The sequence below is a fragment of the Dunckerocampus dactyliophorus genome, chromosome 5, assembly GCF_027744805.1.
Source record: "Dunckerocampus dactyliophorus isolate RoL2022-P2 chromosome 5, RoL_Ddac_1.1, whole genome shotgun sequence".
Lineage (NCBI taxonomy): Eukaryota > Metazoa > Chordata > Actinopteri > Syngnathiformes > Syngnathidae > Dunckerocampus > Dunckerocampus dactyliophorus.
Window position 1 is genome coordinate 11,628,797 of NC_072823.1, and position 13,024 is coordinate 11,641,820.

The 13,024-nt window shown below is 38.9% G+C and overlaps 1 protein-coding gene across 1 annotated transcript in view; it reads left to right on the top strand.

Moving 5' to 3' along the window:
• LOC129182017 (guanine nucleotide-binding protein G(o) subunit alpha) overlaps nucleotides 1-13,024 on the top strand; it is a 99,912-nt gene that overhangs the window by 21,712 nt on the left and 65,176 nt on the right. The window contains exon 3 of the mRNA XM_054777885.1: nucleotides 6,115-6,256. Coding sequence (XP_054633860.1) covers nucleotides 6,115-6,256 — 142 coding nt within the window. The remainder of the gene's footprint in view (nucleotides 1-6,114; nucleotides 6,257-13,024) is intronic.

The following is a 13,024-nucleotide window of genomic DNA, read 5'->3' on the forward strand; positions in this document are numbered from 1 at the left end:
AGTGATGCACATGCGCACACAAAACGTCACACGCGTTGCCATGTGTTCATGAATGTAAACATGCCCTGATTTGTGCTCTCTTTGGTGCGTTTGTACAATTTCAAGGATTTTGTTCTACCTTTTGGTTAACCAAATTATTGTGAGAGGGAGATTAAAAGGGATGAGGGCAAGAATTTGGTCAGCGACATGACCCACGTCAACATGCCTCTCGTCCTTATTTCACTCAGAACTTGCAAGATGTCAGAGGGCATCGGAAAATCAATGTAAAATCAAACTCATACAGCCTGAGTTGCACACACACAGCCGCACTAGCCTGCACTGCTAAACTGAGCTAAACCTGTTAGCTTCCATTCACGCTTATAAGGGAGGCGTTTTGAAGTTCTGTCGCAAACCTTTACCGGTGTTTCAGGTTGCTGTTTGGACATGTTTCATTCAGGAGGGGACGGGGCTAGTGTTTATGATGCGATTCCGGCAGGATTGAGCGGTCCGCTGGACAAATACTTCCCCACATAAACGTTCCTCCAATTTTTTACGAGATTCCGCGTTAAAAGTAGATAACATTTGTATTGGCCAGTTCCGCAATTCCCTTAAAATAGGGCCCTATGCGTGTCTTCTCGGCTCAGTGCGCAAGCCCCACCTACCGTCACACTGAGTTGGTTCATGGTGCCTGCCAGTTTGTGTTTGTCAGCATGTCACCAGTAATATAATGTTGCAGAAACATTAATTAAACACCATGACTTTCTTCAGCCTTCTACATTAATGTCTTTAATCTACGTGAGACATAATTATTTTTGCTAATGAGACCAAAAAATACAGTACATAGAAATGTCATATGGGAGGCACTTGCAGTACCGCTGCATCCTGAAGGGGTTGGGACGTGTGTGAGCTGGAAGGTGCTTGTCACTGATGTCCTTCCACAGAAGAAAAGACAGCGTTTTTTTTTTTTCTTTCTTTCTGCTGAATGAATGAATGAAATTGACTGCCAAGTTGGAGATTATATAACCAAACTCACCAGGAGGTGATCAGACTTTTACAGCAAAGTATCAGAACTTTTCCTGGAGAAGGAAAGGTAGCATGTACTTCTTAGGAAAAGTAGCATGTACTTCATATAGAAATAAGAGGATAGTTTATAAAAAAAATACATAAATAAATGGGTCTAAGAAGTATCTGAAAACATGTATTTAACCAGTGTGAATTATTCTCCACTTTTTTATGGTTATCCTCTTAATGAGCAACTTGCATTCCCATTAAAAAAACTCCAAAGGAGTCAGTGCCTCACCCGCCATGAACCTCACCGCACGTCACTGTGAGGATCACTGTTATAGAGCAACCGATTTTTATGGCCAAGGGTTTAACAAAGACGTAGACAATACCGTTGGTATGCACACGGATAGCCACTGATGAGGTGACAACATTCCACAGGCCACAATCAATAACGCGATAAACTGTGAAAGATATGTCACACTGTGTGAGGTAAATGACGCTTATCAGGAACTAAAAGGTTCTCCGCCCTCCACTTAATACTGCTCTTTGCTAAGCTATAGCTCAGTGTCTATAAATGTATGTCTTTGATATAACCTGCACATTTTAGAGTAATATTTGATTGTGGCCAGTTAAAACCACACCTTTATAATACTTCCCCATTGTCTGGTGCACTGGTGCTTTACATTTTAGCCATACAACTGTCTGTCGTACAGGGCTCTGTGGTAAAAGTGCTGAAATAAATTTGTGGTACGGTGTTACCCTGTGAAGTAGCAATGGTAGCGCGGCATGCCATGCACAACACCTAAGGCTGCACAGCATTTTTTGTCATCATATTGAGATTATATTGTAAATAAATTCAAATGTTCAGCCCTTCTCACCTGGCATTTGCAAGTTGTTTGAGCAAACATAAATATCACAGAACTATTAAGTTCAAAAATGTGCACCAAAATGTGGAAACATAAGCCTTTTTATTTTCATATAGGAACTTTTACTTTTACTTTAGTATAGTGCTGGTTATGTTTGTTCTTTCCTGAACGTTCAACACAGTGGTGACACTACATGATTGGGGAGATGGCATAATATATTATTATGCAGAGGGCATAATATGTGATTTAAGGACATTTTATATCAATTTTGTTTAATTTTAATACATTGCAACATAAATAAATCATAATTATTATGCATAATATGTCATTCAAATATGAATGGTATTCTATATTGGGTTTTGCTCAAATTCTGCCTAGCAATGATTAGCTGGGCTAACATGTGACTTGACCTTATTTTTAGTTTATCATCAGTCATAATTGGTCTGTGCTATTTAGACAATTGACATTGGGAGGGAAATTAGAATTACAGCAAGAGAGAGCAATGTATTTTTATACTGATTTTATTTTTATATAAAACATATTCTGCTTTATATTTTACTAACCCTTTCTGCTCCTTTTACTGAAACTGATAAGAACAGAAAATGGCTCAGGCCTAACCTAGAAAATTCTCCGCCAGCCACCACTCACCATCTCTAGGGACCTTCTACGTGCATGGCTAAAAATAGGTGTGTGGTGTTTAAAAGAGAAATGGATAAAAGAAAAGAGGTGTATGCGTGAAAGTATTTGCACTCGGGATGTTGCTGCTTGACCTCAAGGTGTCATGCCAAGTGAGTAGTTCCACATGGCCAATTGACTGGTACATCCATTCAGCTTACATGCAATGTTACATTTGAGGCTCTATTGTTACACTTTTGGTTATTTCTAGCTTATTTTGTAATGATACTCATTTTCTGACATGATCTCCCTCACACCCATTAATGTCAGTGCTCCCAAAAACATCCATAAACACCCACGTAATGTGTAAGTAACTCGGTCCAGAAGTGCTGACAGGAGTTGGTCAGTAATGCACTCTGTCACGATTAAGAGCTCTGTCGACAAAGACCGCAAACTGAGTGGATGTGCAGCATAGTGATAAAGAAGCAACCTCAAAGGGTCATGTGTGGTTGTGTTAGGACAAACAACGGTGTCTAGCAACAATGCAGAACTGCGATAAAGACCTAATAGCACAGTGCAGTGTGCCGGCTTGTGTGTGTGTGTGTAGGTGTGAGGATAAAAATACTGTACACATGTAGGGAATAATGGCAGGAGCTGATAGGATTTTTGATGTAATACATTTCTGCAGCAGATAACTATAGCCGTGCACAGAATGTGTACTCGTTTTCCATAACTGGTGAATGAAGCTTTCCTGTGGTGAATGAAAGAAAGAAATTATCTTAATAACACTCTAAATAGGCGTCATTTCTTTTACATCTTGTATTCTGCAGAAGACACTTCTGTCGGTCTGTGGCTCAAAACAGCGACTGGCTTAAACATTTGATGTTTTAAAATAATGAACTAATGTAACATAATCAAACCGATAGCTGGATTAAAATCATCCTTCATTGTAAATACTTAACTCTTAAATGTACTTTAGCTCAGGAGGCGTTATCTAACACCATTTATCAGCAATAATGCACTGTCCTGGTAAAACCGTCACCACTTATGAAGTTGCTGTGTGACCTTTAAGGCATATTTATTTCATCTAATTCTGAATTGTACAATTTATCGGGCATTCCACTTTGGAGGTTCCACACTGTAATGTTAAGAGTTTTGATTCAGGTCTTATGATGTTGAGCTCAGGAGGTGGTGTTCATTTGTTCCTAATAAGCAACTGCAGCGCGTGTAAAGCCAGGGAAATAATGTTGAAGGTCTTTTTTTATCATCAGAAGTATGGATGTTACTTTTCCTTTTTTGAGGGATGTTTTTAAAAAGCTAAATACTTGAGATCCACCAAGTAGGTCAATAAGCCAAGTAAGTAATGATTATGACTACATAAGGTTGAGAGCCAGCCTCAGACGCTCATGGTATATCTCAGCTAAATTGGCCATATGTCAGCATGTTTGTCCATCTGTCTGGCGCAGTGTGAAATTAAACTATGGTGCAGGTCACTATGTAGATTATGCCAAAGCAAAGGCAAAATACACACACATAAATGCGCATACATACACTCATGCAGTTCTCTTTGCTGACAGAAGGGCTTGGAGAGTGGGTAATGAGAAAAGGTCCTCATGCATGAAAACTCACATCAGCAGGCCAGATTCTCACACACATGATCACACGCACACACACACACACCATTTAGGCCGTTGCTTCCTAGAAATGGTCTGCAGTGTATGCTGTAATGTTGATGACCAAATAACTGCCAATACTATTTATCTAATACTTCATGTACAGGTATTGTTTGTAACAGCACTGACACCACATGACTGAAAATCACCAGAGCAGTGGTTTACAATCGGACGGCATTCTTGTATACACTATCTGCTCAATACATTATAACTGAAAGTTGGAATCCAGTTGGCACTGACACTGTAAGAGAATAAGTACTATTGGAAAGCGGTGATTTCATGTAAAATAATGTTAGCAGGTGTAAAAACCTTCACCCTCCGAAGCCTAAACTTAAATAATCATGGACACGATTGACTTGTTTTTGGTTTTTATTGGTCAGGTTTGTTACTGTGTATAAATGTGTGGTTTGGACAGCTGCTGCTTGATTTACTGGAAACATAGCAAACATTGCTCCAGATTGGGATCTTTAGATCCCAAAAAATCAAATACATAACGTTCATACATTACATACAAATGGCCATACATAGAAACTACAAAATGGGGCTTTTTTTTTAAAACAGCGCATGCGGTTATGCAGAGGTTATTTGCAGTGTCCTATTAATATCTAGTCATCCCTCGTTTATAGCGGTTAATTGGTTCCAGACCCGGCCGCGATAAATGAATTTCTGTGAAATGGGATTAAATGGTAATAAATTTAATATATTTGTAGTTGGAGCATAGAAAACCTGTTTATGACTTTATAAATACGTTTTTAACATTATTGGAGTCATGAAATAACACGCCTATAGTCACCTTTACATGCCTATTATTCATTGTTTACACTACAGAACACTACTGAGATCACAGAACAGTGCCTTTTGTTTTAAATAGCTTATATGTATTTATCACAAAACACCTGCACCTTACAAAGTATGTGTATTCATATACATTGTTTATTGTCACCTCCTAGATTTGTACAATTTTATCACGTGTGACGTGTGCTGCTGACCTCTTGGCCAGGTCACCCTTGGTAAAGAGATCCTGATCTCAGCGGGTTTTTATCTGCTTCAATAAAGGTTAATAAATAAAATAAAATAAAATAAGATTGCGAGTCCGCGGTTGAGCTAACAAGCAAATTAACCCACCAATTTCTTTTGAGTAGGTGCTGTTTTCCAGCCATGAATCATGATTGTTTTCTAATCAACTTGGATTAGCAGCCATACCAGGAGATCGATGCGGAGGACTGACACATGCTCAAAATTGGCCAAAAATCAAATCATTCATTAAAATCATCTGATTTAATTGTAATTGTTGGTGAAATGGATGCAATTGTTTGAGAATTATGATGTGTTTTTCTTTGGAAATCAAAGAACATTTTGAAAAAGACAAATTTGCAAGTGCTCCCAAATATCAGCGTGCTCGTGTGAATGAAATATTTTTTATTATGGTATAACTGACCGCATTATTTTTGAAGTGTATCTTTAAATCTCAAATAGTCTTTGTTGCTTTACAGTGAGACTTGATTTTAGGGACTCTCTTCTCATCACTCTTTTGCAAAAACATGTTACTACTGACACTTAAAGACACATCCCAGGATCCCTGTCTTTGAGTTAAGTCTGCCTGTTTGACTTTGTCTGATTTGTTTCATGACTTTTTTTCTTGTAACTGCCTGTCTGCCGGGCAAACTGTCTTCAGACTCTGTGTCCTTGCGTTACTGGAAGGGAAACAAACCATGATATTTAAAACAACAGAGCAGGCTGCTGCTGCTGCTTTCGTTAAATGTCATCTCTTTATTCTTTGTCCCCGCTGTCCTGCTCACTCTTGTGTTTGTTTTTTATTGTAATATTTTTTAAGCCATCTGTGTTTCACCCTTATTCATGTAGTATGACCCTAGCATCATGTATAGGTAGTTATTTGAAACAGCAGAGTCCATCAAATATGGCGAATTGTATTTATTTTCCCGCTGACTAATATGTCTGTTTTCGTGTGTGTTTAGGATCATCCACGAGGATGGTTTCTCTGGTGATGATGTAAAGCAGTACAAGCCTGTTGTTTACAGCAACACTATCCAATCTCTGGCCGCTATCGTCCGTGCCATGGACACACTGGGCCTTGAGTATGGAGACAAAGAGCGGAAGGTGAGTTCTTCTTCTTGTGCATGCACATACATGTGCACCGCCACCAAAAATGCATGCATACTTCTGTGTAAATTGCCATCAATGTTTAGCATTGTAAATTCAATAAAACCAAACGGAAGGACTGATCTGCCCCAGTCATCATCAGTGCACTGTAAGAACTGATGAAGGGCATTGTATACTCAGTTACTGTCTTTCCAGCAATGTACCGGATGTCTAGCTCTTGTATCAGGTGAAGATCTCTACCAGACTCTGTTACTGGCTTTGACCTTCTGAAAAAAATAGAACACAGAAGCAGCCAACACTGCATTTTTTTTTTTTTAAGTGTGCTAATATGGCCTTTGAAAGCTTGACGAAGCTGTACCAAACGATCTTTGACCTAAATGTAATTTATGGGACATTGTTTTTAATCTCCAGGATAGAAGACTGTTTGAAATTTGGGCCCAGAATAATGCCAACAAGCTTCCAGTTAGATGTTTGATTCCCAGCTATTTCAGTTACAGTACATTACAAGTTATTCTTACAAATGTATAAGATAATAACAGATTTCCATGTGTGTGAAGTTGAACGTGCATAGGATCGTGATTTTGAGATAGCAGAATGCTGAGGTTAACACTAATATGCCAGTATGTCCTGTGACCATGTGCCATATCGTGTGGGTGTGAGGTGTTGTCAGTGTCCCAGTTTTGAAAGGTGCTACTTGAAAAGCCCAGCGATATCAGAGAAGAGATACATATTCCAGCATGGAGTTGTTCCATAGAGGCCAATTAAGACATGTACAGATGTAAAAATGTACACAGACTATTGTGTAAGTGTGAGAACTAGGGATGTAAATCTCTTTGTGGTAGGCATGTGGTTCCCAAACTTTTTACAGTGGTGTACCCCTTCAGACTTTTGGCCTGGAGCCATGTACCTCTTACTCTTTACTAACTTGCAATAATCAACATAATTACTTGGTTAATTCATTTATAGTCATTCCGGGTCAAAAATGTGTATTTTACATAGTCACATTTTGATAAAGTTTCACATGAGCACTAATAAGCACTAATAGTCTGATGTTGGCATCCTTCCGAATGAATGGGTTGAATTTGAGCTTACATTTTTTTGTCCACTCAAGATGGCTATGGTTTAAGTCTGCATATTAATTTCATACCAAATTGAAGGTGAAAGTTTAACAATCATGAGAAAGCAGTATCCGAAGTACGAATACAAATACAACCAAAGATAAAGCCTCATTTTCGGGGAAATTCCCACTCACAGTGACAGGTTTTCACCGCTGTGGCTTGCGAGCGTTTGGAACACCAATATAAATTAAATCTTCAAGATGAAACATTCTTAATGCACAAAATATTAATCAAACTTACTTATTTGTTCTTATGATGCACACAGAGCAATGAACAACTTTGTGCTCTGTCTCCTTTCTGCTTTTATTCTCATACCCCCTATTGGAGACCCTGGGGGTACGTGTACCCCACTATGGGAACCTAGGTGGGAGACAGCTTGATACATATCGAGATACACGGGTTAAGATACGATCCAAAAACAATATACACTAGGTCCCCAACTTACGAACACAATTGTTTCCAGACGACCGGTCGCAAGTCGATTTGTTCGTAAGTAGAGGACCTAGTGTATATACGTATGTACAGTATGTACTGTAAATATGAGTTTGGTTGTAGTAGTAATATTAAACGAGGATAATTAATGAAAAAAACAATAATAAAAATGATATAATAATACGTAATGATAAATCTTATTTACCTTTGAAGAGGAGTGGTTGAGCATACGTCGTTGTGGTGAAGGAGGAGGAGTTATTGAAAAAAGGACAAGTCGTCATCGTCGTTAGACTCTTCTAAAAGAGGTAGTGTTCTGTGGGTGGTGTAGAATTAAGCAGGCCTATTAACTCTTCATAAACTTGAATCACACGCTCTGTCCGGGTTGCATCGTACAGCTACAATTTAGCTTTGCAGTTCTCCTTTACACTCTCTCCCCACCGTCTTCCTCAACCTGTTGGTCTCATTAGCAGTGTCACAGTGCCCTCTACTGGTCAAGCATGTAGCAGTATAAATATAGAGTTACTAGAAGGCAAAATACATGAAAATATAGACCAGTCAGCTTGCGTTCGTGTCTCTGAATGTTCGCAAGTCGGATGTTCGTAAGTTGAGTACCTAGTGTATTATAAAAACATAAACATTCCATTCCATGTACAAACTATATGATTTCTTTAAAATAATACTAATAATTTGTAAATAACTACATCAAATTTTATGTAAATGGATAGCAATTTTGGAAGTATGGGCCATTATTTTATTCCAAAAATAATATACAGTTTTTGCATGTTTAAGCGGCGACTCGTCCCACTTTGTTCAACTGTCCTTGAACGCACCATCAAACTTTCTCCCACGCTGCACAGAGAGACTACTATAATGTATTTTTCCTGGGTTTTTTCACCTTATATTTGGTCCGAAATGATGATGTGGGAATGCATAAAGGTAAGATTTGATGACCTTGTTGATGGTGGGTGTGCATTAATTTAGTGCTTTTAATTTGATGTTGTTCTTGTCATAGTTTTACACAATACATAATAAATAAGATAAATGTGATCGCTATAATGCATGTATGTTTTGCTTTTGTGCTGAAAAGCTTTCCTGGTGACTATCTGGCGTGTTGCTAATGCTAGTACTGCTAATGTTGTTGAGATCTATTCACGTCTTCAGTCATGGTAAGCTACGTAGCATCGTTTCGCAGGCAGCCCAGGCTCTTTTCTTTAAGAGACAGGCTGTCAACCGGTTTGCTGGTCTTGCGACACCAGTTGCATTGCTCTACAATCGATTAATCTAAGGATTTCTGGCTGATTCTTACCAATCCAGGAGACTTCTATCGATGCAGCTGCATCTCTTGCTTGTCAAACCGGATATTCGGTCACATCGGTTTATCGTTCACAACCCTAGTCAGAACATACTGTACTGTGAATTATGGCTTCTTAACACAAGGAAGACAAATATTCTACTAAGTGACTTTCTATTGGCTTTCTATTGCATTTGATTCAATCATCTATTCACATGCTGCAGTGTAGCAGAGAGGAGGGTTCACTCCCAGTGTAGTCATCACTTGCCACAGGCTCACAGCCAGCACATGATTCAAGGACTCTGGCAACTAAACAGTCTTCTCTGTGTTACTTGTTGATGCACTTGCAATGTGACTGATAAACATGTGGCTTCACCATTTTGCCTTCCTGTTTTTGACTGTTCAGGTTTTCCGTTGTAATTGTTTCAATTATCCCTGCTCTTTAAAGTGTAACTGACTTGCAACGGTGCTAATTTGAAATTGACATAAACGTAGATTAAAGCTAATTAACATACGAAACACTTACAAAACGTGTTACCATTATAAGATCATGAGTATCAATCTTGACCATTGTGCTATGCACGGTGGTGTTCTGGCTAGTCCATCAGTATACAGAGGTTGCCAAGGCATTGACAAGCAGTGAAACACCAACAGGATTTGGAACCTGTTGAAAGATTAATTTTTGGGGGGTTATTGAGTGACAGTTGGTCATCTCTGTGGGTCTTTTAATTGATAAAGTCACAATGCCAGCCTGAGTCATCTGCGTAATGTGACTGGCAGGAAAAACTGCTGTGAGGCCCGAGCCAAAAGTATATCATGCCAATTTAAGTCAGTCCTGCCTCCCAAGCTGCTAAACCCTAGATCACACAATTCCTGTGTTTGCTGCACTACGCGAGGATTATGTGTGTAATTCACACAAAAGCATCAGTTCTGTGGCCAAAGGGAGCAATGCAGGAAGGTTAATTGGAGTTGTAATGGCTTCTAAGACGCAATGTTGGATTACAAAAATGTATCCTTTTTGGGTGAATTTTTTAGGTCCCAATACTCACAGCAGTCAGATGATTAATATCCACAATCAGAATATTCTTAATCCTCAATGTGTAATTTATACTTATTTAGTATAATTGAATGTATTAGTATTTTTGTAAAACAAATCCATGCCCGGCATCAGTTGCCTGCTTGACAGAATTTGCCATATATCCTTTTGGGAAAAAACATGATTATATGCAACAATATGCTCTGTCAGTGTTCTGCAACACTGGTTGCATGTCAATCCGCCTGGTGATTTAAATGCTATGACACGTTGGCATGAGTTTAATCCTACTGTTCCTGTTTTTCACTCAGGGATGTGTGTTTTTTACCCACAGGCATATCTGGCAATACAGTATATGCCCAGAGCCTCATCCATGAAGAAATCAATAATCATTTTTGCTTTAACATACATAAAGCACAGTATCATTAGATGGTAAATCCTAATATAGATGCTGGTTAAGCATCCACCCACCCACCCATTTTTATGCCGCTTGTCCTCACTGTTGTTATGGGTGAGCTGGAGCCTAATCCAGCTGACTTCAGGCAAAAGGCGGGTCACGAGCATCACAGGGCACATAGAGACAAACATCTCTTTCACACTCGCATTCACACCTGTGCTTGCCAGCTGATTTTCAGGAGCTCACCAGAGAATATTTGCTTCAACTCTTAGTATTTATATAACTATTCCATTCAGACATGATTCCTGTATTTAATGACGAATGACTACAAAATAGCATAAAGACAATGACCGCAATGTATGAGTGGAGATCTGCTTTGTAAATCAAGTACAATTGAAATGTTGCCAGCCACTTAAAACACAAATAGCTCACCTCTCCTTTCTTTTTGTATTAAGTAGTTTTAATAGTGCTGGAACCTGTCTATCATAAACCTGGGCACTTGATTTATACTGTTTGATACAATTACCAGGACAGATTTCTCTAAGCAAAATATTTTAATTGTTATTTTATTCTGTTAATTGTGTTATTTTTAACTACAAAATATATTATTGAACAAAGGCATCAAATTCAATTCAGATTTGTGTCAAATAGTACAAAATTTGTTTCACACAATTAAAGGCAAAAAAACAACAGGTGGGTTGATGGCCTTGCCAACAATGTGTCCCTTATTTAAGTTGGCAACCCTACTAGTTAATTTGTTGATTTTAATTTGTTACTATTTAATATTTTTTGTTGCTGACAAACCTGTGCTCCACACTTCAGCCCAGTGGTTGACAGTAACGCACATATGAGCTAGTTTGCCAACTGACATTAACTGCCAAAGAAGAAGAAAGGAGACGAACACTGAAGAAGAAGAAGGAAAGAAGGCTGTATTGGAGTCATAATGTACTGTATGTGATGCCACCACGACCAATCCAGGGTGTACCCCACCTCTTGCCCAAAGTCTGGGATAGTATGTCTGGGATAGGCTCCAGCATACCCCCGGAACACTAGTGAGGATAAACGGCATAGAAAATGGATGGAGAGATGCATGATGCCACCAATAAGGCCGTCCAGAGGCTAGGGACAGAAACAGGTTGGTTAGAGAAGACAGTTGTCATTTATTGTTTAAGTATTTATCAGTAATACTGTGAAAATGAGAGGAAATGTGAATATTTACTTTGCAAGTTGATTTCTGCTTTCTCTCTTAAAATGTTAAGTTTGGGGCTATTGTGCTCCTAGTAAACAAAGTTAGTCTGGAGCCCTGTATTAAGGTAATCGGTCAAGTTGAATTGTTCATAATTGGATTTAACCAATGTTACTTTTAACTGCACCTTTCTAAGCATATCTGAAATAAATAAACCACACCATACCAACCACAAGAAGGCAACTAATGTATGGATTTGAAGTTCACTGTAGAATATAACAATCACTGGCATGCACAGGAATTGCTTTCATGTTGATATACAATAAGCACACACTGGTACGTGCATTGATTTATTGGCCCTAACCTTACTGAATGTCACTGCCTGCTTCTAATTGCATTGATGTCACTGATACTCAGAGTGGGGGGCTAAAATAACAGCACACCCATTGATTTGGACATATTGTGTGTGTGTGTGTGAGTGCTTGTGTGTGCATGTGTGCGTGCGTTTGTGTTTGCTTGTGGCATTTTATATATATATAACATATTACTGTGGCACTGCATATGATAGAGGTGAAGAGAGGAGTCCTAAGAAAGACAGGTGATGTTACCACAGAGTGTTTATGGATGTAGTAATCATTGATGTGCCAGAGACCATGTTCCTAAAGAAAATCCACTTCTCCTGCATCTATGTTCCTCCTCCAGAACAAGGATGCAATTTATATGATGGCAAGAATGAGCTGTGTAAACAAGCCCAATAAAAAAAAAATGATAGGCATGTCTCACCCTCAGATGTTTGGGGAGATTTCCAGCAATAAGCATTACTGTAAATCAGGGTTCTCAAACTCAATTTCACTGGGGGCCAGTGGAGGTAGAGTCTGGGTGAGGCTGGGCCGCATCAAGTATTGGGAGTAGGGTTGGGAATCTCAGGGTACCTCATGATACGATGCAATTCACAATACGATGCAATTCACAATACATCCATGTGATAACACCACTGTTAGTTCACTGTTGGTGTTTACTTGCCCCTGTAAGTATGGAAGTAACACTGAGCTTCCGGGATGTTGCGGGCTGCAGTTACACTACTCTTTGATGTCCAGTCGCGGGCCGCAAGATACGATTTGGTGGGGCGCAAATGGCTCGCGGGCCACGAGTTTGAGACCCATGCTGTAAATGGAATCTTAAAATAACTAAATTCAAACTACTGTAAAATTTTGGTTCAGGATTTTTGAATGTAAATCAAATATTTTGGATTTGTTCCAATTCTCCATAATGTTTTTATTCTTTTTTTTTAATTATTATTAAAACAAT